Source organism: Salvelinus namaycush, chromosome 16, assembly GCF_016432855.1.
Source record: "Salvelinus namaycush isolate Seneca chromosome 16, SaNama_1.0, whole genome shotgun sequence".
Taxonomy (NCBI): Eukaryota; Metazoa; Chordata; class Actinopteri; order Salmoniformes; family Salmonidae; genus Salvelinus; species Salvelinus namaycush.
Window position 1 is genome coordinate 28,939,676 of NC_052322.1, and position 23,725 is coordinate 28,963,400.

Sequence of the window (23,725 nt, forward strand, 5' to 3'; positions counted from 1 at the left end):
CAGTTAGAGACAAGGCCTACTATTAAACACACTATCACAGTCAGGAACTACAGTAAAACACACACACACACACACACACACACACACACACACACACACACACACACACACACACACACACACACACACACACACACACACACACACACACACACACACACACACACACACACAGAATAACTCAATACATCGCCTTGTTTAAACTCTGACCTAGAGGTAGAGAAGACGGTGTAGACCAGAGGGTTCTTCCTGTCCCTGGTCTGCAGCAGGAATACGTCCCCTGTGGCAGGTACACAGGTCAAAGGTCAGAGAAACACAAACATAACCTCCCGCTCTGTCCATTTAGCTCAGATGAATCTTCATTGGTCGTGTGTAAATATCCCCAGCCCAGATATAGCCTGGAGTGAGAGCTAGGATCAGATAACAAACTCAGACGTTAACGGTTACTTACGGAGCTCATCAAAGTAGGTGTCACTGCCGTCACTGCCTGGCACAGAACAGATGAGACGAGTCTTCAGGAAGGTGGTCCACTTATTGACCAGACTACGCTGGCCACCCATATCATTCTGCAACAACAAACCAAATAGACATTATAGACCAATGTTATAAAGTCAAGATGCCCGTAATAATATGTAACTGTTGTATGAACAATAAACATCGAACAATGTTGTATACAAAACAGTGTCAATGACACAGTATACTGGATGTGTCCACCAGAGGCTAAGGAAAAGTTATGAATGTATGGAATAGTATTAACTAAGGTACGGTATGGTACAGTATTTTTAAGCATGATACGGTATGGTACAGTGTGATACAGTATGATTAAGTATGGTTACGTATGGTAGAGTATGATACAGCATGAATAAGTATGATACAGTACGGTACAGCATGATACAGTATGGTACAGTCTGATACAGTATGATTACGTATGGTACAGTATGGTACAGTATGATTAAGTATGATACAGTATGGTACAGTCTGATACAGTAGGGTACAGTCTGATACAGTATGATTAAGTATGGTACAGTATGGTACAGTATGATACAGTATGATTAAGTATGATTAAGTATGGTACAATCTGATTAAGTATGATACAGTATGGTACAGTCTGATACAGTATGATTAAGTATGGTACAGTATGATTAAGTATGATACAGTATGATTCAGTATGATACAGTATGATTAAGTATGATACAGTATGGTACAGTCTGATACAGTATGATTAAGTATGGTACAGTATGGTACAGTATGATACAGTATGATTAAGTATGATTAAGTATGGTGCAATCTGATACAGTATGATTAAGTATGGTACAGTCTGATACAGTATGATTAAGTATGGTACAGTCTGATATAGTATGATTAAGTATGATACAGTATGGTACAGTCTGATGCAGTATGATTAAGTATGGTACAGTCTGATACAGTATGATTCAGTATGGTACAGTATGATTAAGTATGGTACAGTCTGATACAGTATGATACAGTATGGTACAGTACGATTAAGTATGATACAGTATGATTAAGTATGGTACAGTATGGTACAGTCTGATACAGTATGGTACAGTATGATACAGTATGGTACAGTATGGTACAGTCTGATACAGTATGATTAAGTATGGTACAGTCTGATACAGTATGATACAGTATGATTAAGTATGGTACAGTCTGATACAGTATGATACAGTATGATTAAGTATGGTACAGTCTGATACAGTATGATACAGTATGATTAAGTATGGTACAGTCTGATACAGTATGATTAAGTATGGTAGAGTCTGATTAAGTATGGTACAGTATGATACAGTATGATACAGTATGGTACAGTATAAACGGTAATACAGTATGGTACAGTGTGGTACAGTATGGTACAGTGTGATACAGTATGGTACAGTATGATACAGTATGATTAAGTATGGTACATTATGGTACAGTCTGATACAGTATGGTACAGTATGGTACAGTATAAACGGTAATACAGTATGGTACAGTGTGGTACAGTATGGTACAGTGTGATACAGTATGGTACAGTATAAACTGTAATACAGTATAGCTACAGTATAAACTGTAATACAGTACAGGTACAGTATAAACTGTAATACAGTACAGGTACAGTATAAACTGTAATACAGTACAGGTACAGTATAAACTGTAATTCAGTACAGGTACAGTATAAACTGTAATACAGTACAGGTACAGTATAAACTGTAATACAGTACAGGTACAGTATAATCTGTAATTCAGTACAGGTACAGTATAATCTGTAATACAGTACAGGTACAGTATAATCTGTAATACAGTACAGGTACAGTATAATCTGTAATACAGTACAGATACAGTATAAACTGTAATACAGTACAGGTACAGTATAAACTGTAATACAGTACAGGTACAGTATAAACTGTAATACAGTACAGGTACAGTATAAACTGTAATTCAGTACAGGTACAGTATAATCTGTAATACAGTACAGGTACAGTATAATCTGTAATACAGTACAGGTACAGTATAATCTGTAATACAGTACAGATACAGTATAAACTGTAATACAGTACAGGTACAGTATAAACTGTAATACAGTATAGCTACAGTATAAACTGTAATACAGTACAGGTGCAGTATAAACTGTAATACAGTACAGGTACAGTATAAACTGTAATACAGTATAGCTACAGTATAAACTGTAATACAGTACAGGTACAGTATAAACTGTAATACAGTATAGCTACAGTATAAACTGTAATACAGTACAGGTACAGTATAAACTGTAATACAGTATAGCTACAGTATAAACTGTAATACAGTACAGGTACAGTATAAACTGTAATACAGTACAGGTACAGTATAATCTGAGTGGTGTTCTCACCCTGCAGAGCTGTCCAATACGGGAGTAGGTGGACTTCCCCAGACCCTGAGCCTCCACCGCCGTCTCCCGGAAGAAGAAGAAGATCTTATCATCGTCTGGGTTCTCACTCTCTGGCACCCAGAACGAACCCACAAACTTAGGCTCTGGAGGAGAAAACACTGCATGGGTTATAACGCACTATAAGGCACAATAGGCATTATACATTCACTTATATGAGCCATTATATGTGTGTGTGTCTCATAGAAAATGTTACCACAAGATACATACACAATCAGACACAATTAGAGATATGCTGAAAAACTTGGTCTCGTAGGAATCGTGCTAATAGTATCAACAACACATACTTATATAGGCAGCTACACACCCATACTGCCAAACAGTGCACACACTCAACACATATACACACTCAACACACACACACTCAACACATACACACACTCACCGTTGAGCCAGCGTGAGTCGTGTTGTTCAGTGCGGATGGACGGTCGTCCCCCCAGACTGCGGAAGATGGTGAAGTCTCTTCCCATGAGGTCTGTGGCCACACCCGCATACAGCTCATCACCTTAGAGACAGAAAGAGAGGGTGACAACACGAAGTTGCTACGCTACGGATTTATAGTACCTGTGTAAGTAGCTGCAGTGCCATCCTGTACCACCAAAAGACGCCTTGAAGGCTCTTGTGTACTTGTGTACATTTTAGTCATCTAGCAGACACTCTTATCGAGAGCGACTTTCAGTTCAGTGCATTCATCTTAGGTAGCTAGGTGGGACAAGCACACATCACAGTCATAGGAAGTACATTTAGTAGAGTAGGCTGATAGACTAAAGGTTGAATGTATCCTTAACCACAGCTCTAGGATCAGATTACCTAAGCTATTTACCATTCTAAACCGTTAAGAGGATGACAAGCATTTGACGCTGTATCAGATAAGGAGAAACTTCCACCTACTCAGTCTGAGAGGCTGACAGAAATGCAAGACTCACCTATCAGTACTGAGGCTGCAGGGTGACGGGGGTCATATGGACTCTTCCCTTTCCCATCCTCCACCTTGGACGGGTCAATCCTGAACACATAGTCCTGGAGGGGGGAGAGAGAGGGAGAGAGGGAGAGGGGGGGAGAGGGAGAGAGAGGGAGAGGGGGGAGAGAGAGGGAGAGGGGGGGAGGGAGAGGGAGAGGGGGAGAGAGGTGGATTACAGTGCAGAGTAGAACCATCATAGATATATAACAGGTGATCAGATAGGATCTCATCCATGGTCTCTACTTGTGTGTGGATGAAAGAGAGAGAGCTGGGAAATAGGAAGATGACAGATGAGCTGGAGGTGTGTGTGTGTGTTTTCTTGCATGTGTGTCTCTTACCTCCATCTTCTGTCCCACCTCTACGAAGGCGCAGGTGGGGTGGAAGGCCCCGGTTCCACAGGCATATAGGTGGGTGCGGTTGTAGTGGTGCACTATCTTCACATAGTTCACACAGTCTGTCTGCAATACAAACACACACTCACCAGTTTAACAACGTCCCTTCTCCCCTCAGGTACAAGCTCCATCAACAGAGCATCCCCTCATTTTACTTTAACTTTCTACCTTCACAATGCATTTAATGATGTGCATTCTTCACATATCTTACACTGCCTGCTTGTAAAACATTATTGACTTCTCTTCTCCTGTCTGCACCACATCTCCCTCCTCCCTCCTTCCCCTCCTCATATCCACTGCTGCCGTTCTGTCTGACATAAACTGTCCCCTTCGGTATCTTGTTGTATTACACAGTGATCCTGGTCATCAGTTATGACTAAGTGGCCTCCTGGCAGATATATCAGCCTCAGTGACGCCAGAGAAGAGAGGAGAGGAGAGCAGAGAAGAGCAGAGCAGAGAGGAGCAAGGCAGAGCAGAGTGGAGTGGAGCAGAACAGAGCAGAGCAGAGAGAAGTAGAGGAGAGCAGAGAGGAGCAAGGCAGAGTAGAGTGAAGTGGAGCAGAACAGAGCAGAGCAGAGAGCAGTAGAGGAGAGCAGAGAGGAGCAAGGCAGAGTAGAGTGGAGTGGAGCAGAACAGAGCAGAGCAGAGAGCAGTAGAGAGCAGAGAGGAGCAAGGCAGAGTGAAGTGGAGCAGAACAGAGCAGAGCAGAGAGCAGTAGAGGAGAGCAGAGAGGAGCAAGGCAGAGTAGAGTGGAGTGGAGCAGAACAGAGCAGAGCAGAGAGCAGTAGAGGAGAGCAGAGAGGAGCAAGGCAGAGGAAAGAAGAGCAGACCTAAAAAGGAGCAGAGTATAGGGGAGCGGAGGGGAACGGAACGGAGCGGAGGGGAGCAGAGTAGAGTAGAGTAGAGTAGAGGAGAGCAGAGGGGAGCAGATGGGAGTAGAGGGGAGCAGATGGGAGTAGAGGGGAGTAGATGAGAGTAGAGCGGAGTAGATGGGAGTGGAGCGGAGTGGAGGGCAGTGCAGGGAAGCAGAAGGAAACAGAGAGGAGGGGAGTAGAGAAGAGAAGAGCAGATTGGAGTAGAGGGGAGTAGAGAGGAGAATATGGGAGTAGAGAGGAGTAGAGCGGAGTGGAGGGGAGCAGAAGGGAGCAGAGGGGAGTAAAGGGGAGTGCAAGGGAGCAGAGAGGAGCAAAGGGGGGGTAGAGGGGAATAGAGGGGAGTGGAGGGGAGCGGGAGGGAGCATAGAGGAGCAGAGAGGAGTAGAGAGGATTAGAGTGGAGTAGAGCGGAGCGGAGGGGAGTTGAGCGGAAGGGAGCAGAGGGGAGCAGATAGGAGTAGAGTGGAGTAGAGTGGAGGGGAGCGGAAGGGAACAGAGAGGAGTAGAGAGGAGTAGAGAAGAGTAGATGGAAATAGAGCGGAGTAGAGCGTAGTGGTGGGGAGCGGAGGGGAGCGGAGAAAAGGGAGCAGAGGGGAGTAGAGGGGAGTAGATGGGAGTAGAGGGGAGTGGAGAGGAGTAGAGGGGAGTAGAGTGGAGGGGAGCGGAAGGGAACAGAGAGGAGTAGAGAGGAGTAGAGAAGAGTAGATGGAAATAGAGCGGAGTAGAGCGTAGTGGTGGGGAGCGGAGGGATCGGAGAAAAGGGAGCAGAGGGGAGTAGAGGGGAGTAGATGGGAGTAGAGGGGAGTAGAGGGGAGTAGAGGGGAGTAGAGGGGAGTAGAGGGGAGTAGAGGGGAGTAGAGGGGAGTAGAGGGGAGTAGAGGGGAGTAGAGGGGAGTAGAGGGGAGTAGAGGGGAGTGGAGAGGAGTAGAGGGGAGTAGAGGGGAGTAGATGGGAGTGGAGAGGAGTAGAGGGGAGTAGAGGGGAGTAGATGGGAGTAGATGGGAGTGGAGAGGAGTAGAGGGGAGTAGAGGGGAGTAGAGGGGAGTGGAGAGGAGTGGAGAGGAGGGGAGCAGAGAGGAGCATAGGGGAGTAGAGTGGAGCAGAGTGGAGTAGAGGGGAGTAGATGGGAGTAGAGGGGAGTGGAGTGAAGTGGAGGGTAGCGGAGGGAAGCGGAGCGGAAGGGAGCAGAGTAGAGGGAAGTGGAGGGAAGTAGAGAGGAGTAGAGGGGAGTAGAGGGGAGTAGAGTGGAGAAGAAGAGAGTGGAGGGGAGCGGAGGGGAGCGGAAGGGAGCAGGGAGGAGTAGAGGGGAGTCCAGCGGAGTCGTGGGGATTAGAGGGGAGTGGAGAGGAGTAGAGGGGAGTAGAGAGAGGGAGTGGAGTGGAGGGGAGATGAAGGGAGCAGAGGGGAGCAGAGGGGAGTAGAGTGGAGTGGAGGGAAAGGGAGTGGAGGGGAGGGGAAAAGAGGGGAGTAGATGGGAGTAGATGGGAGTAGAGGGGAATAGAAAGGAGTAGAGGGGAGCGGAAGGGAGCAGAGGGGAGCAGAGGGGAGTCGAGAGGAGTAGAGGGGAGTAGATGGGAGTAGAGAGAAGTAGAGGGGAGTAGATGGGAGTAGAATTGAATAGAGGGTAGTAGAGGGTTAGGGTTAGGGTTCGCCCTAACTCTACCCCTCAACGGCCCGTTGCCCCCATAATGGCCGCTTGCTATAGCATACAAGCGTTCCTAGAAAGTCGGTGGTCACTGACAAAACAAAGCCCTGACGTAACATCCTGCACCAGGTGCCCTTTGACCCCCAGGAATAACAGTGTGCAGCTGAAACACAAGCTCCACAGGCCCAGGGCAGGGAGGGCAGGCAGGGTGGGACACCTTGCACAATGGGCCCTGAGTTAATGAGTAAACTCTACAGGCCGTGACTGAGCCACACACAGGGAGGTTAAAGGAGAGGAGATGTTTAAAAGGAACCCATCTTACTCCATACAACCATGTTTACCCCTACCAGACGGACCAAGGCCTTTACCTCTGATAGAGACAGCCAGAGAGGTTAACAACCACTCCCTCCTTCTACCCTTGCCCCTTCGTTCAGTCCCTTAGTGCGGCACCAGCTGTTCTGTTCTCCACTCCCATACTGTAATTATCTATGAGGCCATCGCCCCACTTCTCATCTGAGCAGGTCACTAGTTCCAGCGTGTGGAGTAACCCCCCAGACACCAGCTTTTGAACAACACACACAAAGACACACACACGCACGTACGTATGCATGCACGAACACACACACACACACACACACACATCACATCTGTCTGTCCAGAGTCAGGTTTCACCCCTCATCCATCTGGACCCCGGGGGAACCCCGGAGAAGAGGTTTACAAAGAGAGCTGACACCACACTGTGGAGATATCAATGTATCTCTTCTTTCTCGTGTGTGTCGGCTCCTCTTTCTGTCAGTGTCTCTATTTGCCTATAAGTCTGTCTGCATTTACAGATAAGTATACATACTTGAACTTTGTGTCTGATTCATCCGTCTATTCCTGTTCTCTGTGATTAGCCAGTGTCCCTCTAGGTCAATCTGGGAGTTTCCAAAGCCTGTACCCTTCAGCTATTAATGCTAGGAGGGAAAATATATAAGAGGTGCTTTCTTCTCCTCAATAAATATAATACACTGAATAGTCCACCTATCATTGGTGTGTGTGTGTGTGTGTGTGTGTGTGTGTGTGTGTGTGTGTGTGTGTGTGTGTGTGTGTGTGTGTGTGTGTGTGTGTGTGTGTGTGTGTGCGTGCGTGCGTGCGTGCGTGCGTGCGTGCGTGCGTGCGTGCGTGCGTGCGTGCGTGCGTGTGTGCGTGCGTGTGCGTGTCACTAAACTTTAAGCCTGTATGTGAGTGTTTGATGTTGAACCAGAATTGAAACATGTTTGTTAACCAGTCGTCTCTGTTCTCTCTATTCTGTCTTTATCCCTGTTTGGCTGTGCCCCGCCCCAGTGACATACAGGGTTATGTACCCAGTGACGCTGTAGCCCAGCCTGGCCCTGCCTGCTAACCGGAGTTCTGCCTCATTAACCCAGACACACACAGCCCTGCTGCCCTGGCCTGGAACAAAGGGCTTCACAGAGCCTGGCGCTTCCAAAGACCGGGGGTGTCAGAGACCATGGGGGTCAGAGACCAAAGGGGGGTCAGAAATGGGGGGGTTGTCAGAGACCAGGGGGGAGGCAGACCCTCTGGTATTGCAGCCCTATTGCATACACTCAACACACACACACACACACACACACACACACACACACACACACACACACACACACACACACACACACACACACACACACACACACACACACACACACTTTGGAGTACAGAGCGGGTTTAGGCCGACAGGGCCGGTGGGCAGACAGAGGGAGGCTTTGATGTGTGGCAATGTGGAGGAGAGAGCGAGAAAGGGAGATGTCACCCTCAACTGCAGCCCCAGCACCTCACACAGGAGCAACAGAGCAACGGACACCCCGCCCAGACCAGCGAGACACCCTCCCAGACCTGCGATACCCCCTCCCAGACCTGCGATACCCCCTCCCGAAGGACCTGCACCGAGAGAACCAGCGACAAGAAGACCTACACCCAGACCACATCATCACCAACCACATCCCCACCCCCATCCCAACCAGCCGAGACCCCCCCCCCCCCCCCCACCAAGCAAACCCTGGCCAAACCCTATACAGGCCCTTCCAGATCAGACCTATTCCTCTTCTGCCCTCCCCCCATGCCTCCGCCCCCTCAGCAAGGACCTCAACATGACTGCCACACATATGCCCAGGCCTTGAGCAGAGCAACAGGCCCAACCCCCACGAATACACCCGCCCAAGCCCCATCCTACGACCTAAGAGGTATTATCAGATGCTCAACATGCTCTGCTCACACTTACTGTAATGGTCCCCATACTTTAACGATGACAGCTTCTCCATCCTAGATGGAGAGATGAACCATTTCCAGGCCCAGGGACATGTACTAGTCTGTGACGACCTAAATGCCAGAACTGGACATTAACCTGACACTCTCAGCACACAGGGGGACAAACACCTACCTGGAGACGACAGCCCCAGACACAACAAAACTATGACAAAACAACCAGCAAAAACGGGCACGCTCTGTCGCATGCTGGGTCTGTACATAGTCAATGGACTTTGAGGGGACTCCTACGGTAGGTACACCTACAGCTCATGCCTTGGCAGTAGTACTGTAGTACTTTATCACTGACCTCAACCCAGATTCTCTCAGAGCGTTCAAAGTCAGCCCACTGACACCCCTATCAGATTGGAGCAAAATCACAGTCTACCTGAACAGAGCAATACTCAATCATGAGGCATTAAAGCCAACGGAACTGCATAATATTAAGAAATGTTATCGATGGAAGGAAAGTAGTGTAGAAATTAATTAGGTAACAACAAATTCCATCCCTTTTAGACAACTTCCTGGACAAAATGTTCCACTGTAATAGTGAAGGTGTAAATTTGGCAGGGAAAGCCAAACATTATACTTTACCTTTAGCTTCCCTATCAAATCAAAAAAATTCAACCAGCCAATCTAAGAAAATTAACAACAATGAAAAATGGTTTGATGAAGAATGCAAAAACCTAAGAAAGTAATTGAGAACCTATCCAACCAAAAACATAGAGACCCAGAAAATCTGAGCCTACCCCTTCACTATGGTGAATCACTAAAACAATACAGAAATTCACTATGGAAAAAAGAAGGAACAGCATGGCAGAAATCAGCTCAATGTAATTGAAGAATCCATAGAATCTAACCACTTCTGGGGAAATTTGAACACACTAAACAAACAACAACACAAAAAGTTATGTATTCAAAACAGAGATGTATGGATAAACCACTTCTCCATTATGTGTGTCTCTACAACAAAGAACAAACATCAAAAACAAATACATGATCAATTACAAATCTTAGAATCAGCCTATTAAAGACTACCAGAACCCACTGTATTCTCCAATTACATTGAATGAACTACAGGACAAAACACAAACCGCCCAACCCAAAAAGGCCTGTGGTGTTGATGGTATCTTAAATGAAGACCACAAATTCCAATTGGCTATATTTAAACGCTTTAACATCATCCTCAACTCTGGTATCTTCCCCAATATTTGGAACCAAGGACTGGTCACTCCAATCCACAAAAGTGGAGACAAATTTGACCCCAATAACTATCCTGTGATATGCATTAACCTGTTGAGGACAGAGGGCGCTGTTTTCACTTTGGGGGAAAATCGTTCCCAATTTAAACGGCCTCGTACTCAATTCTTGCTCGTACAATATGCATATTATTATTACTATTGGATAGAAAACACTCTCTAGTTTCTAAAACCGTTTGAATTATATCTGTGAGTAAAACAGAACTAATTTTGCAGCAAACTTCCTGACAGGAAGTGGAAAATCTGAAATAGATGATCTGTTCTAGGGCCTGCCTATAAATGTCCTTGATATTTATTAGTATACATGCACTTCATACGTCTTCCACTAGATGTCAACAGGCAGTGAGAGAAGAAATGGAGTGTATAACTTGATCTGGGGTCGAATAAAAGGTCTTTGTATGACGTGTCACCAGTTTCCTGTTTTCTGGAGCGCGCGAGAAGGGACCTGGTATTGCCTTCTGAAAAGCTGTCGTTATAGACGACTAATATCTCCGGCTTTGATTTTATTTGATACATGTGACAATATCATCGTAAAGTATGTTTTTTCAATATAGTTTTATTAGATTATTGAATTTTTTTTCGGGACGTTAGGCGTGTTGCGTTGTGTGCCTTTGTTCAGGAAGGAGAGCTTCGCGCCACTTTGCTAGCTTTCCGTGCTAATTGACTGGAGAAGAGGACATTCTAAATCCAAACAACGATTGTTCTGGACAAAGGACCCCTTGTACAACATTCTGATGGAAGATCATCAAAAGAAGGACCCATTTTATGATGCTATTTCATATATCTGTCGAACATGTGAAATAGTCGTTTGCGCCCAGATTTTGGGCACGCTCTCGCTATAACTAAGCTGGATGTCGTAATGAAGTTATTTTTAGAATTCTAACACGGCGATTGCATTAAGAACTAGTGTATCTATCATTTCCTATACAACATGTATTTTCTAGTAACGTTTATGAATAGTTATTTGGTCAGAATAGTTGAGTGTCATAAAAATATCCGCACATTCTGGGAAAAAGCTGCTACGTTAGCACAATGTATAACCACTGATTTCAGCTCTAAATATGCACATTTTCGAACAAAACATAAGTGTATGTATAACCTGATGTTATAGGACTGTCATCTGATGAAGATTTATGAAGGTTAGTGAAAATTAATATCTTTTGCTGGTTTATTCGCTATCGCTAACGTGCCTATTGCTATCGCTAACGTGCCTTGATGAATGAATGCGGTAGTGTGGTAGGCTATTGTAGTAAGCTAATATAATGCTATATTGTGTTTTCGCTGTAAAACACTTAAAAAAATCGGAAATATTGGCTGGATTCACAAGATGTTTGTCTTTAATTTGCTGTACACCATCGATTTTTCAGAAATGTTTTATGATGAGTATTTAGGTATTTGACGTTGGTGTCTGTAATTACTCTGGCTGCTTCGGTCCTATTTGTGATGGTAGCTGTGATGGTAGCTGCAATGTAAAACTGATTTATACCTCAAATATGCACATTTTTCGAACAAAACATAGATTTATTGTATAACATGTTATAAGACTGTCATCTGATGAAGTTGTTTCTTGGTTAGTTTGGTTGGTTCTTGGTTAGTTAGGTTGGCTTTGTGCATGCTACCTGTGCTGTGAAAAATGTCTGTCCTTTTTTGTATTTGGTGGTGAGCTAACATAAATATATGTGGTGTTTTCGCTGTAAAACATTTTAAAAATCGGACATGTTGACTGGATTCACAAGATGTGTATCTTTCATTTGCTGTATTGGACTTGTTAATGTGTGAAAGTTAAATATTTCTCAAAAATATTTTTTGAATTTCGCGCTCTGCCTTTTCAGTGGAATGTGGGAGGAGTTCCGCTAGCGGAACCCCGGTGCCAGACAGGTTAACAGCAACCTTGGGAAAATCCTCTGCATTATCATTAACAGCAGACTAGTTAACTTCTTATGGCTGCAAGGGGCAGTATTGAGTAGCCAGTTAAATCGTGCCCATTTCAAACGGCCTCGTACTCAATTCTTGCTCGTACAATATGCATATTATTATTACTATTGGATAGAAAACACTCTCTAGTTTCTAAAACCGTTTGAATTATTTCTCTGAGTGAAACAGAACTCATTCTGCAGCACTTTTCCTGACCAGGAAGTGGAACGTCTGAAATCGATGCTCTGTTCTTCTTCATGCCTATACATGGGCACAAGACCTATTAGTATACATACACGTCATACACCTTCCTCTGGGTGTCAAGAAGGCTGTGAGAGAAGAAATGAGGTGATTATCTCGATCTGGGATGGAATAAATCCTCTTGGAATGACGTGTACCCCAGTTCCGGTACTCTGAAGAACGCGATTTGGACAGTGGGGTTGCCTTTTGTTTTGCTGACGTTATAGGCGACTATTATTTCCGGCTTTGATTTTATTTGATACATGTCACCATATCATCGTAAAGTATGTTTTTTCAATATAGTTTCATCAGATTATTGAAATTTTTTCGGGAGTTTTGCCGTGTTCCGTTCTCTTCCGTTTGTTTACATGGAGAGATCCGTGCAACCCGGCTAGCGCGCTTGCTAAATGGAGAGAGAAAGTTGCCATTCTGAATCCAAACAACGACTCATCTGGACAAAGGACACCTTGTTCAACATTCTGATGAAAGATCAGCAAAAGTAAGACCCAATTTATGATGTTATTTCATATATCTGTCGTAGTCGCCGGCGCCCAAGTGTTTCTGGCTATTGTGCTAAGCTAATATAACGCAACATTTTGTTTTCGCTGTAAAACACTTAATAAATCGGAAATATTGTCTGGCATCACAAGATGCCTGTCTTTCATTTGCTGTACACTATGTATTTTTCAGAAATGTTTTATGATGAGTAATTAGGTATTTGACGTTGGTGTCTGTAAATATTATGGCTGCTTTCGGTGCAATTTCTGAATGTAGCTGCAATGTAAACTATGATTTATACCTGAAATATGCAAATTTTTCGAAAAAAACATATGCTATACAATAAATATGTTATCAGACTGTCATCTGATGAGGTTGTTTCTTGGTTAGTGGCTATTTATATCTTTATTTGGCCGAATTTGTGATAGCTACTGATGGAGTCAAAAACTGATGGAGTAATAAAAGTGGAGTCTTTTGCTAACGTGGTTAGCTAATAGATTTACATATTTTGTCTTCCCTGTAAAACATTTTAAAAATCGGACATGTTGGCTGGATTCACGAGATGTGTACCTTTCATATGCTGTATTGGACTTGTTAATGTGTGAAAGTTAAATATTTAAAAAAAAAATCTTTTGAATTTCGCGCCCTGCACTTGAAGTGGCTGTTGTCATAAGTGTACCGACGTCGGGCTTGCACGCCAAACAGGTTAATTTCCTCAGCGAAAACAATGTACTGAGCAAATGTCAAATTGGCTTTTTACCAAATTACCGTACGACAGACCACGTATTCATCCTGCACACCCTAATTGACAAACAAAACAAACACAACACTTTCGTTCCACAGTGCCGTGGGGTGAGACAGGGATGCAGCTTGAGCCCCACCCTCTTCAACATGTATATCAACAAATTGGTGAGGGAAATGTCTACTGTTGGCTGATGATTTGGTGCTTCTCTCCCCAACCATGGAGGGCCTACAGCAGTACTTAGATCTGTCCCAACCATGGAGGGCCTACAGCAGTACTTAGATCTGTCCCAACCATGGAGGGCCTACAGCAGTACTTAGATCTTCTGCACAGATTCTGCCAGACCTGGGTGCCCTGACAGTAAATCTCAGTAAGACAAAAATAATGGTCATCCAAAAAAGCCCAGTTCCCAAGACCACAAATACAAATTCCATCTAGACACCATTTCCCTAGTGCACACCAAAAAAACATACCTACATCCACCTAAACATCAGCACCACAGGTAACTTCCACAAAGCTGTGAACGATTTGAGAGACAAGGCAAGAAAGGAACATCAAAATACTTTAATCAGTTATAGAACCCATTGTCCTTTATGGTTGTAAGATCTGGGGTCCGCTCACCAACCAAGAATTCATAAAATGGGACAAACACCAAATTGAGACTGCATGCAGAATTCTTTAAAAACATCCTCCGTGTACAACGTACAACACCAAATAATGCATGCAGAGCAGAATTAAGACGATACCCACTAATTATCAAAAATCCAAAAAGAGCTGTTAAATTCTACAACCCCCTAAAGGAAGCGATTCCCAAACCTTCCATAACAAAGCCATCATCTACAAAGACATTAACAGTTATGGACAGGGGGCAGCATTTCCACTTTGAACAAATTGCGTGCCCAAACGGAATTTCCTCCTACTCTGTCCCAGAAGGTAATACATGCATATTATTATTACTATTGTATAGAAAACACTCTGAAGTTTCTAAAGCTGTTTGAATTATGTCTGTAAGTAGAACAGAACTCATTTGGCAGACAAAAACTTGAGAAGACTTCCAAACAGGAAGTGAGAACTCGATTTTCAAAACAGTGCCAAATGATACCCCATATAGTTATGGATAAGCAAACACTTCCTAGGGCTTCCACTAGATGTCACCGTCTTTAGATGTTGGTTATATGATTCTACTATAAAGGAGGGGCTCATTGGAGCTATTTTACTGAGTGGTCTGCAGAAAGCCTCGGTCTCATTATGCGTGCGAGCGAGAGAGAGTGCTCTCGTTCCAATGCTCTTTCTTCAGACAATGAAATTCTCCGGTTGGATCCTTATTGATGATTAATGTTAAACACATCCTAAATATGGATTGCATACATCATTTGACTTGTTTCTACGACCTGTAACAGAACTTTTTGAGTTTTTGTCTGGAGGGATTGCTCGTGCGTCATGAAAATGGATTCGTGGGCTGAACATGCTAACAACAAGTGGCTAAATGATGGGCTTTATGGAACTTTTCAGTCATTTATTGTCGAACTGGGAATCCTGGGAGTGCCTTCTGATGAAGTTATTCGAAGGTAAGTGCATATTTATAGTGTTTTTGTAGCTTCTGTTGACGCCAAAATGGCGACTATTTCTTTGGCTGGATTGTGCTCTGAGCGCCGTTCTCAGATTATTCTTTTTCCGTAAAGTTTATTTTGAAATCTGACACAGCGGTTGCATAGAGGATAAGTTTATCTTTAATTCTGTGAATAACACTTGCATCTTTTATCAATGTTTATTATGAGTATTTCTGTAAAATCACCGGATGTTTTGGAATCAAAACATTACTGCACGTAACGCGCCAATGTAAACTGAGATTTGTTTTAATATATATATGCACATTATCGAACAAAACACACAATACATGTATAACATGATGTCCTATGACTGTCATCTGATGAAGATAAGCGAAGGTTAGTTATTCATTTTAACTATATTTCTGCTTTTTCTAACTCCTATTGTTGGCTGAAAAAATGGCTGTGTGTGTTTGTGACTTGGCTCTGACCTAACATAATCATATGTTGTGCTTTCACTGTAAATCCTTTTCGAAATCGGACACCATGGGTAGATTAACAAGATGTTTATCTTTCATTTGCTGTATTGGACTTGTTAATGTGTGAAAGTTAAATATTTCGGAAAAAATATTTTTGAATTTCGTGCGCTGCCTTTTCAGTGGAATGTTGTGGGTGTTCCGCTAGCGGAACCCTGGGGCTAGAAAGGTTAACCTAGAGAAGAGACCCTAAGCAAGCTGGTCCTGGGGCTCTGATCACAAACACAAACAGACCACACAGAACCTCAGGACAGCAACACAATTAGACCCAACCACATCATGAGAAAACAAAAAGATAATTACTTGACACATTGGAAAGAATTAACAAAAAAACTGAGCAAAAACTGGAATGCTATTTGGCCCTTAACAGAGAGTTCACAGCGACAGAATACCTGACCACTGTGACTGACCCAAAATTAAGAAATGCTTTAACTGTGTACAGATTTAGTGAGCATGGCCTTGCCTTTTGTACGTGAACTATTTGCACTTCGTTACAACTGTGTACATAGCCATGATATGACATTTGCATTGTCTCTATTCCTTTGAAATGTTCACTGTTCATTTTTGATGAATTATTTCACTTTTGTTTTATCTATTTTACTTGCTTTGGCAATTTAAACATGTTTCCCTTGTCAATAAAGTCTTTTGAATTGAAGTATATAAACAGAAAGAGATAAAAGAGAGAGAGAGAAAGAGAGTGTTTGAGAGAGAGAGAAAGATACTGTAAGATACTGTACACCTGACCCCTGACCCTACAATACTCCATTCATTAAACACTCCTCTCCTCTGACTGAGAAAATGCACATCACTGCCGCTACTCAGGGCAGGTTACTACAGCACACAAGGGCGGGTGACCCTCTCTCTCTCTGTTTTTATCCTACTCTCTCTCTTTCCCTTCCTTTCTCTCTCCCACCTCTATCTCTGTCTCTACCTATTCATTTCTCTCATCTTCTTTATTATTCTCTCTCTCTGTCTTTATCCTTCTATCCCTATACTATACATACTGCCTATATCTCTCTACCCCCCACCCCCTTCTACCTCTCTCTCTCCCTCTATCTCACTCTCAGAGTGCTGAACGCCTGGCTGGTCTGTGGTAAGAGAGTGGCACTCTGACAGTCAGGGGGTTAGTACAAAAGAGCTCTGTGAGAACCAGGATAGAGAAACCATCCAGGAAATTCCTTCCTTTAATAATGTTAATGACTAAGAATAACACGGTGCACAGTGGCAGGGTGCTCCCATAATTAAGCACTTTACAGTAGAAGGAAATCATTTGAGCAGTAGAAAAACAAATCAAATCCAAAGCATACCCCTGGACAGTTCTGCTGGCTAATTATTTTGCCATTACACATTGCCATTCTACTTAGCAATTCCGGAATGAATCCCATGTATTACCAGACAACATTTCACGTTAACGTTTGGCTAGGACTGCAGGTTAAGCAGTCTAGCAGAAAGCCGAAGCCATTCAAATAGATCTGTCCTCATCCTTTGTGACCTGTTAACTGGCTGTGTGAAGTAAGTACAGAATATCACTTTGATTCTTAATGAGCTAAGCTGGTGGGTGCCTCGGCTACATTGGGCTGAGAATCACTCTGTGAAAACGGAGCACATTTGTGAGAGGGAGAGAGACAGGACAAAGACAGTCCTGGCTCAGCCATAAAATGAAATGAGTCTCTTTGTTTCTCTGGGGAAAAAACAGGACAGATAGAAAAACAGATAGTGAAAGAGGAAAAGAGAGAGAAAGAGTGACAACTTGTTTTAAGGACAACTCTTTTTTCTTTCCTGCCCTGGTTCTTGCCACTCCCTGCAGAGACACACACTGCACTATAATTAGGGTCAAGAGTGAGATCACTGTGTGTGTGTGTGTGTGTGTGTGTGTGTGTGTGTGTGTGTGTGTGTGTGTGTGTGTGTGTGTGTGTGTGTGTGTGTGTGTGTGTGTGTGTGTGTGTGTGTGTGTGTGTGTGTGTGTGTGTGTGCGCGTGTGTGTGCGCGCGTGCCTCTCTCAGGTGATATTAGGACCTCACAGTCGACTGACTTATGAGCTTATGGAGTCACACTGTCTATGGCATAGCCCACCTTTTCTCCTAAAGTCCAATTCGCACGGGACTAGTATTACTAGAGAACGTTGATTATGTAATTATTACCCCGTTATTCCAGCAGACGATTCGGACGGGATAGTTTTTTTTCTCCAAACTGCCACCTGTAATTGTTAATTTTTTTCAATAAATGTACAGTTATGACGGAAGCCTGGAGTTTTTTTTTCTAGGCGTGAAGATATTTCAACAAGTCCAGGTCGATAACAGGGCATCGCTGTTAACTCAAGCTTGTTTCCCAAGTCCAGGTCGATAACAGGGCATCGCTGTTAACTCGAGCTTGTTTCCCAAGTCCAGGTCGATAACAGGCTACGCTGTTAACTCGAGCTTGTTTCCCAAGTCCAGGTCGATATCAGGCTACGCTGTTAACTCGAGCTTGTTTCCCAAGTCCAGGTCGATAACAGGGCTACGCTGTTAACTCGAGCTTGTTTCCCAAGTCCAGGTCGATAACAGGCTACGCTGTTAACTCGAGCTTGTTTCCCAAGTCCAGGTCGATAACAGGCTACGCTGTTAACTCGAGCTTGTTTCCCAATTCCAGGTCGATAACAAGCATCGCTGTTAACTAGAGCTTGTTTCCCAAGTCCAGGTCGATAACAGGGCATCGCTGTTAACTCGAGCTTGTTTCCCAAGTCCAGGTCGATAACAGGCTACGCTGTTAACTCGAGCTTGTTTCCCAAGTCCAGGTCGATAACAGGCTACGCTGTTAACTCGAGCTTGTTTCCCAATTCCAGGTCGATAACAAGCATCGCTGTTAACTAGAGCTTGTTTCCCAAGTCCAGGTCGATAACAGGGCATCGCTGTTAACTCGAGCTTGTTTCCCAAGTCCAGGTCGATAACAGGGCATCGCTGTTAACTCGAGCTTGTTTCCCAAGTCCAGGTCGATAACAGGCTACGCTGTTAACTCGAGCTTGTTTCCCAATTCCAGGTCGATAACAAGCATCGCTGTTAACTCGAGCTTGTTTCCCAAGTCCAGGTCGATAACAGGGCATCGCTGTTAACTCGAGCTTGTTTCCAAAGTCCAGGTCGATAACAGGGCATCGCTGTTAACTCGAGCTTGTTTCCCAAGTCCAGGTCGATAACAGGGCATCGCTGTTAACTAGAGTTTGTTTCCCAAGTCCAGGTCGATAACAGGGCTACGCTGTTAACTCGAGCTTGTTTCCCAAGTCCAGGTCGATAACAGGGCATCGCTGTTAACTCGAGCTTGTTTCCCAATTCCAGGTCGATATCAGGGCATCGCTGTTAACTCGAGCTTGTTTCCCAAGTCCAGGTCGATATCAGGCTACACTGTTAACTCGAGCTTGTTTCCCAAGTCCAGGTCGATAACAGGCTACGCTGTTAACTCGAGCTTGTTTCCCAAGTCCAGGTCGATAACAGGCTACGCTGTTAACTCGAGCTTGTTTCCCAAGTCCAGGTCGATAACAGGGCATCGCTGTTAACTCGAGCTTGTTTCCCAAGTCCAGGTCGATAACAGGGCTACGCTGTTAACTCGAGCTTGTTTCCCAAGTCCAGGTCGATAACAGGCTACGCTGTTAACTCGAGCTTGTTTCCCAAGTCCAGGTCGATAACAGGGCATCGCTGTTAACTCGAGCTTGTTTCCCAATTCCAGGTCGATATCAGGCTACGCTGTTAACTCGAGCTTGTTTCCCAAGTCCAGGTCGATATCAGGCTACACTGTTAACTCGAGCTTGTTTCCCAAGTCCAGGTCGATAACAGGCTACGCTGTTAACTCGAGCTTGTTTCCCAAGTCCAGGTCGATAACAGGCTACGCTGTTAACTCGAGCTTGTTTCCCAAGTCCAGGTCGATAACAGGGCATCGCTGTTAACTCGAGCTTGTTTCCCAAGTCCAGGTCGATAACAGGCATCGCTGTTAACTCGAGCTTGTTTCCCAAGTCCAGGTCGATAACAGGGCTACGCTGTTAACTCGAGCTTGTTTCCCAAGTCCAGGTTGATATCAGGCTACGCTGTTAACTCGAGCTTGTTTCCCAAGTCCAGGTCGATAACAGGCTACGCTGTTAACTCGAGCTTGTTTCCCAAGTCCAGGTCGATAACAGGGCATCGCTGTTAACTCGAGCTTGTTTCCCAATTCCAGGTCGATATCAGGCTACGCTGTTAACTCGAGCTTGTTTCCCAAGTCCAGGTCGATATCAGGCTACACTGTTAACTCGAGCTTGTTTCCCAAGTCCAGGTCGATAACAGGCTACGCTGTTAACTCGAGCTTGTTTCCCAAGTCCAGGTCGATAACAGGCTACGCTGTTAACTCGAGCTTGTTTCCCAAGTCCAGGTCGATAACAGGGCATCGCTGTTAACCTGTTGGGGATGAGGGCGCTGTTTAGGCTATTTATGCTAATTGGGTACTTTTTTTAAACGGCTTCCCACAAAATCCTTGATCGTACAATATGCATATTATTATTATTATTGGATAGAAAACAGTCTATAGTTTCTATAGGAGTTGAAATTTTGTCTCTAAGTGGAACAGAGCCCATTCTACAGCAATTTCCCTGACATGGATTCAGATTTCAGAAATGTTGGCCACTGTTCTGAAGTCAGTTAAAAGGGCACTGATTTTGCTATGACTATACGGACACTTCTTACGTCTTCCCCTGGATGCCTTTACGTGATGATGATTCCAATGGGGTCGATTGCGCGTTCACAGGCCCTACAAATGAAAAAACCCTGAAGCTAGTCATTCTTTTGGAGCTGCGTCATGCGCCTAGAGGACACCGGCCCGCACCTTTTCCAAGCATTAGTGAAGGGGGTAATATTACTCGGGTCATGTTTCTACTCGTTATGGGAGTTAAAAACATCATAAGGTAGTTAATTTAAAGCGTTTTATAGCAATTTATATCCGTTTAGTGCGATTTTGGGACATTTATTTTTGCAACGATGTGAATAGTTGGGCACGCTTTTCAGTTCATCCCGAACGCCGTTGGCATTTCCACATGGCAAGAGGACAGCTTTCCACCAAAAGACGATTTCTCCCAAGAAAGGATCCTTTGCCCAAGATACTGATGGAAGAACAGCTCAAGGTAGGACATTTTTATTATGATAAATCGTGTTTCTGTCGAAACATTTTAGTGGCTTAGGACGCCATGTTTTTTGACGTAGCTTCGCTTGGCGCAAACTGTATTGAAAAGTAAGGATAAATTAAAAAATGTAATAACGCAATTGTATTAAGAATTAAATTGTCTATCAATCCCTGTCCACCCTATATTTTTTAGTCACGTTTATGAGTATTTATGTATAAGAGTAGATCACTGTCTAAGTGGCGCAAGGAAATTTTCTGACCAGCTGAGCTAAATTTCACATTGTATAACCATGATTTTGGTGGCTAAATATAAACATTTGCGATCAAACTGTATATGCATGTTGTAATGTGATGTTACAGGAGTGTCATCGGAAGAATTCTGAGAAGGTTAGTGAAAAAATTAATATCTTTTGGCGATGTTGACTTTTATCGCTCACTTTGGCTAGAATCAATGCTGGGCTGCTATGTGGTATGTGCTATGCTAATATAACGATTTATTGTGTTTTCGCTGTAAGACACTTAGAAAATCTGAAATATTGTCTGTATTCACAGGATCTGTGTCTTTCGATTCGTGTATGCTGTGTATTTTTACGAAATGTTTGATGATTAGTAAGTAGGTAAACACGTTGCTCTAAGTAGTTTTTCTATTCCATTTGTGACGGTGGGTGCAATTGTAACCTATGCCATCTACCTGAAATATGCACTTTTTTCTAACAAAACCTATCCCATACCATAAATATGTTATCAGACTGTCATCTAATGAGTTTTTTTGTTGGTTAGGGGCTATAAATATCTTAGTTTAGCCGAATTGGTGATGGCTACTGGTGTTGGTGGACAAATAAAAGATGGTGGATTATGCTAATGTGTTTTTAGGTAATAGATGTACATCTTTACATATTGTGTCTTCCCTGTAAAACATTTTAAAAATCGGACATGTTGACTGGATTCACAAGATCTGTGTCTTTCATTAGCTGTATTGGACTTTAATGTGTGAAAGTTAAATATTTTAAAAAAATATTTTTTTTGAATTTCGCGGCACTGGTTTTTCAGTGGGGGGGGGGGGGGAGTGCCGCTAGCGGCACACTCATCCTAGAAAGGTTAACTCGAGCTTGTTTCCCAAGTCCAGGTCGATAACAGGCATCGCTGTTAACTCGAGCTTGTTTCCCAAGTCCAGGTCGATAACAGGGCTACGCTGTTAACTCGAGCTTGTTTCCCAAGTCCAGGTTGATATCAGGCTACGCTGTTAACTCGAGCTTGTTTCCCAAGTCCAGGTCGATAACAGGCTACGCTGTTAACTCGAGCTTGTTTCCCAAGTCCAGGTCGATAACAGGGCATCGCTGTTAACTCGAGCTTGTTTCCCAAGTCCAGGTCGATAACAGGCATCGCTGTTAACTCGAGCTTGTTTCCCAAGTCCAGGTTGATATCAGGCTACGCTGTTAACTCGAGCTTGTTTCCCAAGTCCAGGTCGATAACAGGCTACGCTGTTAACTCGAGCTTGTTTCCCAAGTCCAGGTCGATAACAGGCTACGCTGTTAACTCAAGCTTGTTTCCCAAGTCCAGGTCGATAACAGGCTACGCTGTTAACTCGAGCTTGTTTCCCAATTCCAGGTCGATAACAAGCATCGCTGTTAACTCGAGCTTGTTTCCCAAGTCCAGGTCGATAACAGGGCATCGCTGTTAACTCGAGCTTGTTTCCCAAGTCCAGGTCGATAACAGGCTACGCTGTTAACTCGAGCTTGTTTCCCAATTCCAGGTCGATAACAAGCATCGCTGTTAACTCGAGCTTGTTTCCCAAGTCCAGGTCGATAACAGGGCATCGCTGTTAACTCGCGCTTGTTTCCAAAGTCCAGGTCGATAACAGGGCATCGCTGTTAACTCGAGCTTGTTTCCCAAGTCCAGGTCGATAACAGGGCATCGCTGTTAACTAGAGTTTGTTTCCCAAGTCCAGGTCGAAAACAGGGCTACGCTGTTAACTCGAGCTTGTTTCCCAAGTCCAGGTCGATAACAGGGCATCGCTGTTAACTCGAGCTTGTTTCCCAATTCCAGGTCGATATCAGGGCATCGCTGTTAACTCGAGCTTGTTTCCCAAGTCCAGGTCGATATCAGGCTACACTGTTAACTCGAGCTTGTTTCCCAAGTCCAGGTCGATAACAGGCTACGCTGTTAACTCGAGCTTGTTTCCCAAGTCCAGGTCGATAACAGGCTACGCTGTTAACTCGAGCTTGTTTCCCAAGTCCAGGTCGATAACAGGGCATCGCTGTTAACTCGAGCTTGTTTCCCAAGTCCAGGTCGATAACAGGGCTACGCTGTTAACTCGAGCTTGTTTCCCAAGTCCAGGTCGATAACAGGCTACGCTGTTAACTCGAGCTTGTTTCCCAAGTCCAGGTCGATAACAGGGCATCGCTGTTAACTCGAGCTTGTTTCCCAATTCCAGGTCGATATCAGGCTACGCTGTTAACTCGAGCTTGTTTCCCAAGTCCAGGTCGATATCAGGCTACACTGTTAACTCGAGCTTGTTTCCCAAGTCCAGGTCGATAACAGGCTACGCTGTTAACTCGAGCTTGTTTCCCAAGTCCAGGTCGATAACAGGCTACGCTGTTAACTCGAGCTTGTTTCCCAAGTCCAGGTCGATAACAGGGCATCGCTGTTAACTCGAGCTTGTTTCCCAAGTCCAGGTCGATAACAGGCATCGCTGTTAACTCGAGCTTGTTTCCCAAGTCCAGGTCGATAACAGGGCTACGCTGTTAACTCGAGCTTGTTTCCCAAGTCCAGGTTGATATCAGGCTACGCTGTTAA

The 23,725-nt window shown here is 44.2% G+C and overlaps 1 protein-coding gene across 1 annotated transcript in view; it reads right to left on the reverse strand.

Moving 5' to 3' along the window:
* Positions 1 to 23,725, reverse strand: part of LOC120061280 (semaphorin-3B-like) — a 111,510-nt gene that overhangs the window by 10,399 nt on the left and 77,386 nt on the right. Inside the window, exons 5-10 of the mRNA XM_039010981.1 lie at positions 4,223 to 4,342; positions 3,850 to 3,943; positions 3,309 to 3,428; positions 2,867 to 3,009; positions 452 to 566; positions 211 to 280 (exon numbers count right to left, since the gene is read on the reverse strand). Of these exons, the coding sequence (XP_038866909.1) occupies positions 211 to 280; positions 452 to 566; positions 2,867 to 3,009; positions 3,309 to 3,428; positions 3,850 to 3,943; positions 4,223 to 4,342 (662 nt within the window). The remainder of the gene's footprint in view (positions 1 to 210; positions 281 to 451; positions 567 to 2,866; positions 3,010 to 3,308; positions 3,429 to 3,849; positions 3,944 to 4,222; positions 4,343 to 23,725) is intronic.